The 2207-nt window shown below is 34.3% G+C and overlaps 1 protein-coding gene across 1 annotated transcript; it reads right to left on the minus strand.

The window, feature by feature from the left end:
• Positions 1-1130: 1130 nt before the first annotated feature.
• LOC106792342 lies at positions 1131-1904 on the minus strand. The gene has a single exon (XM_014758720.1). It carries the CDS (start codon positions 1902-1904, stop codon positions 1131-1133), a length of 774 nt encoding a protein of 257 aa, XP_014614206.1.
• Positions 1905-2207: the final 303 nt, after the last annotated feature.

The raw sequence follows: 2207 nt of genomic DNA on the forward strand, positions 1-2207 counted from the left end.
GAACATTCTCATAATTTTATTTTTTTTTTACACATGAGCAGGCTACATATAGTTGCTTTTTAATCTCAAGTTAGATCAAACTGCACACAGTGTGCAAAATTTGATTAAAATCGGTTCAGTAGTTTAGGAGTTCACCGTGGACAAACATAGTGACACGAGATTTATATATAAGGTATATTTTATACTGTTCTTATAAGGATTATATTTTATGGAATATAACTGCCTTGAGTTTCTGCAAATAAGAGTCGATTATTTTATTAATATTATTTACACTAACTTACATTATCTGCATTGCTTTACATTGTTTAATACAAATTACACTTAAAACTACACTATATACATTAGTTACATTACCTGCAAATAAGAGAAACAACATATATATACAACTAATATTCACTCTTGTTTTATGATCTTATTATACAGGTTTTGCAATTCGAACTTTAACCGTCTTTGCTTAGCCAACTCCTAACAGTTTCTATCGCACGTGCACAAGGTTACATATATGTAGGATTCCTTTCTTTTCATCAGTCTTTCTACGAATATCTGCCTACCGAAGAGTAGGAATACTCGTGTTAATAATGGATTGTTCATAAAGATAAATAGACCATTTCAATGAAAATGCAATTTATTCTGATATAAGACAATAAGAGTTGCTTGATGGCTAGACGATGACTAACTTCTCAGTTCTTCGTTCTTTATCAACCGTTTTTTCGTATAACAACTTATCGCTGCACGCCGCTATATTCCAACGGTCCTACCAACTATACCTTGTTTAAGAATGCTTATTAACATTGCGATAGCGTCTCGCTCTTATGATTTAATCGGTATCGGCAACCCTAAATAAAAACTTTTTTATATCGCGTGAATGCTATCGGCAGTCGTAAAACCTGTGAAAGCTATCGGCTCTCAGGTACGCTTTAGTTCGTATTCCCTTTGTCGAATTTCCCTATCCCACATATATATAAGATATCTCTTAAAATCTTATTTTACATATTAACACGTTGAGCGCGGCGTCGGTCCCYAGGGACCGGCGTTAGACTTTTCGTTAGGCCGACATCGGTCTGGTGGAACCGACGGTATTAAAGTTAAAAGATAAATGTCGCCTGAATGAAATGTAGTCAAATATAGTTTTAATGAGCTTTATTAAAGCATTCTAAGCAAACGTATGGCTGGTATTTACACACGTAACAAAATGTAACAACTTTTTTTGTTGTATTTTTGGCTTTCTTGCGCCTACATAATTTTGAATTGTCAGCATAACAACCAGAAGAATATTTTCGAACTGTATGGACGCTTCCTTCCTTTTTCTGCAATTTATGAAGAATTTTTCCTTCGCGATGCGGAATTTTTTCATCTTCTCGCTGTGTCAGTCTATTCACCAATTGTCTCCGAAATTCCGTAACTGATATTTTTTGTCCTGTTACTTCTTGGAAGACAAAGTGCGAATTGATCACAGCGGTGTTCAAACATAACTCCAAGGCTAACTTTTTATACCATTTGAGTATTTTCCTCAAGGGACTGCTATGCGCACTCATTTGATCTGATAAATCAATGGATGTTTTTGCTGTATTATATTCAGCTATAATTTGTGGTTTATAGCAAAATCCGCGTTTTGTTTTTCCGTTTATCATTTCACTGGAATGTTTTGTGGACAGGACCAAAACATCTCTTTTGTCTTTCCATTTCAACACTGTAATACCCTGATTATTTTCTTTAGCTATAAGTTCTCCACGGTTCAAATTAGTTCTTATCACATCATTTTCGTTTTCCCTACGATTTGTTCGAAGTGTTCCAATCAAATGTGTGTTTTTTTCTATTAGACGATTCGCTAAATCGATACTGGTGTAYCAGTTGTCAGTACACAATGTGTGGCCTCTATGAAATAAATTTTTCAATAGAGACATTACAACATTTGACGGAGTTGTGTTTTCCTTATTGAGACCTTTTCCGGTGTACACATGACAGTTATAAGTGTATCCATGACCACAACATAATTTAAATAATTTTATACCGTATTTGTGTTTTTTCTGTTTCATATACTGCCTAAATACAATGTGCCCACGGAATGGAATTAGCGATTCGTCAATACATAATACTTCTGGTGGATCGTAATATTTTTGAAAATTTGTATTCAATTCGCCTATGATGAATTAAATTTTTGATAAACGGTTATTTGCGGTAGCTACTTCGTTGTCAGCGAAATGCAA

This window comes from Polistes canadensis, unplaced genomic scaffold (assembly GCF_001313835.1).
Source record: "Polistes canadensis isolate GaletaPanama2010 unplaced genomic scaffold, ASM131383v1 scaffold_408, whole genome shotgun sequence".
Classification (NCBI taxonomy): Eukaryota; Metazoa; Arthropoda; class Insecta; order Hymenoptera; family Vespidae; genus Polistes; species Polistes canadensis.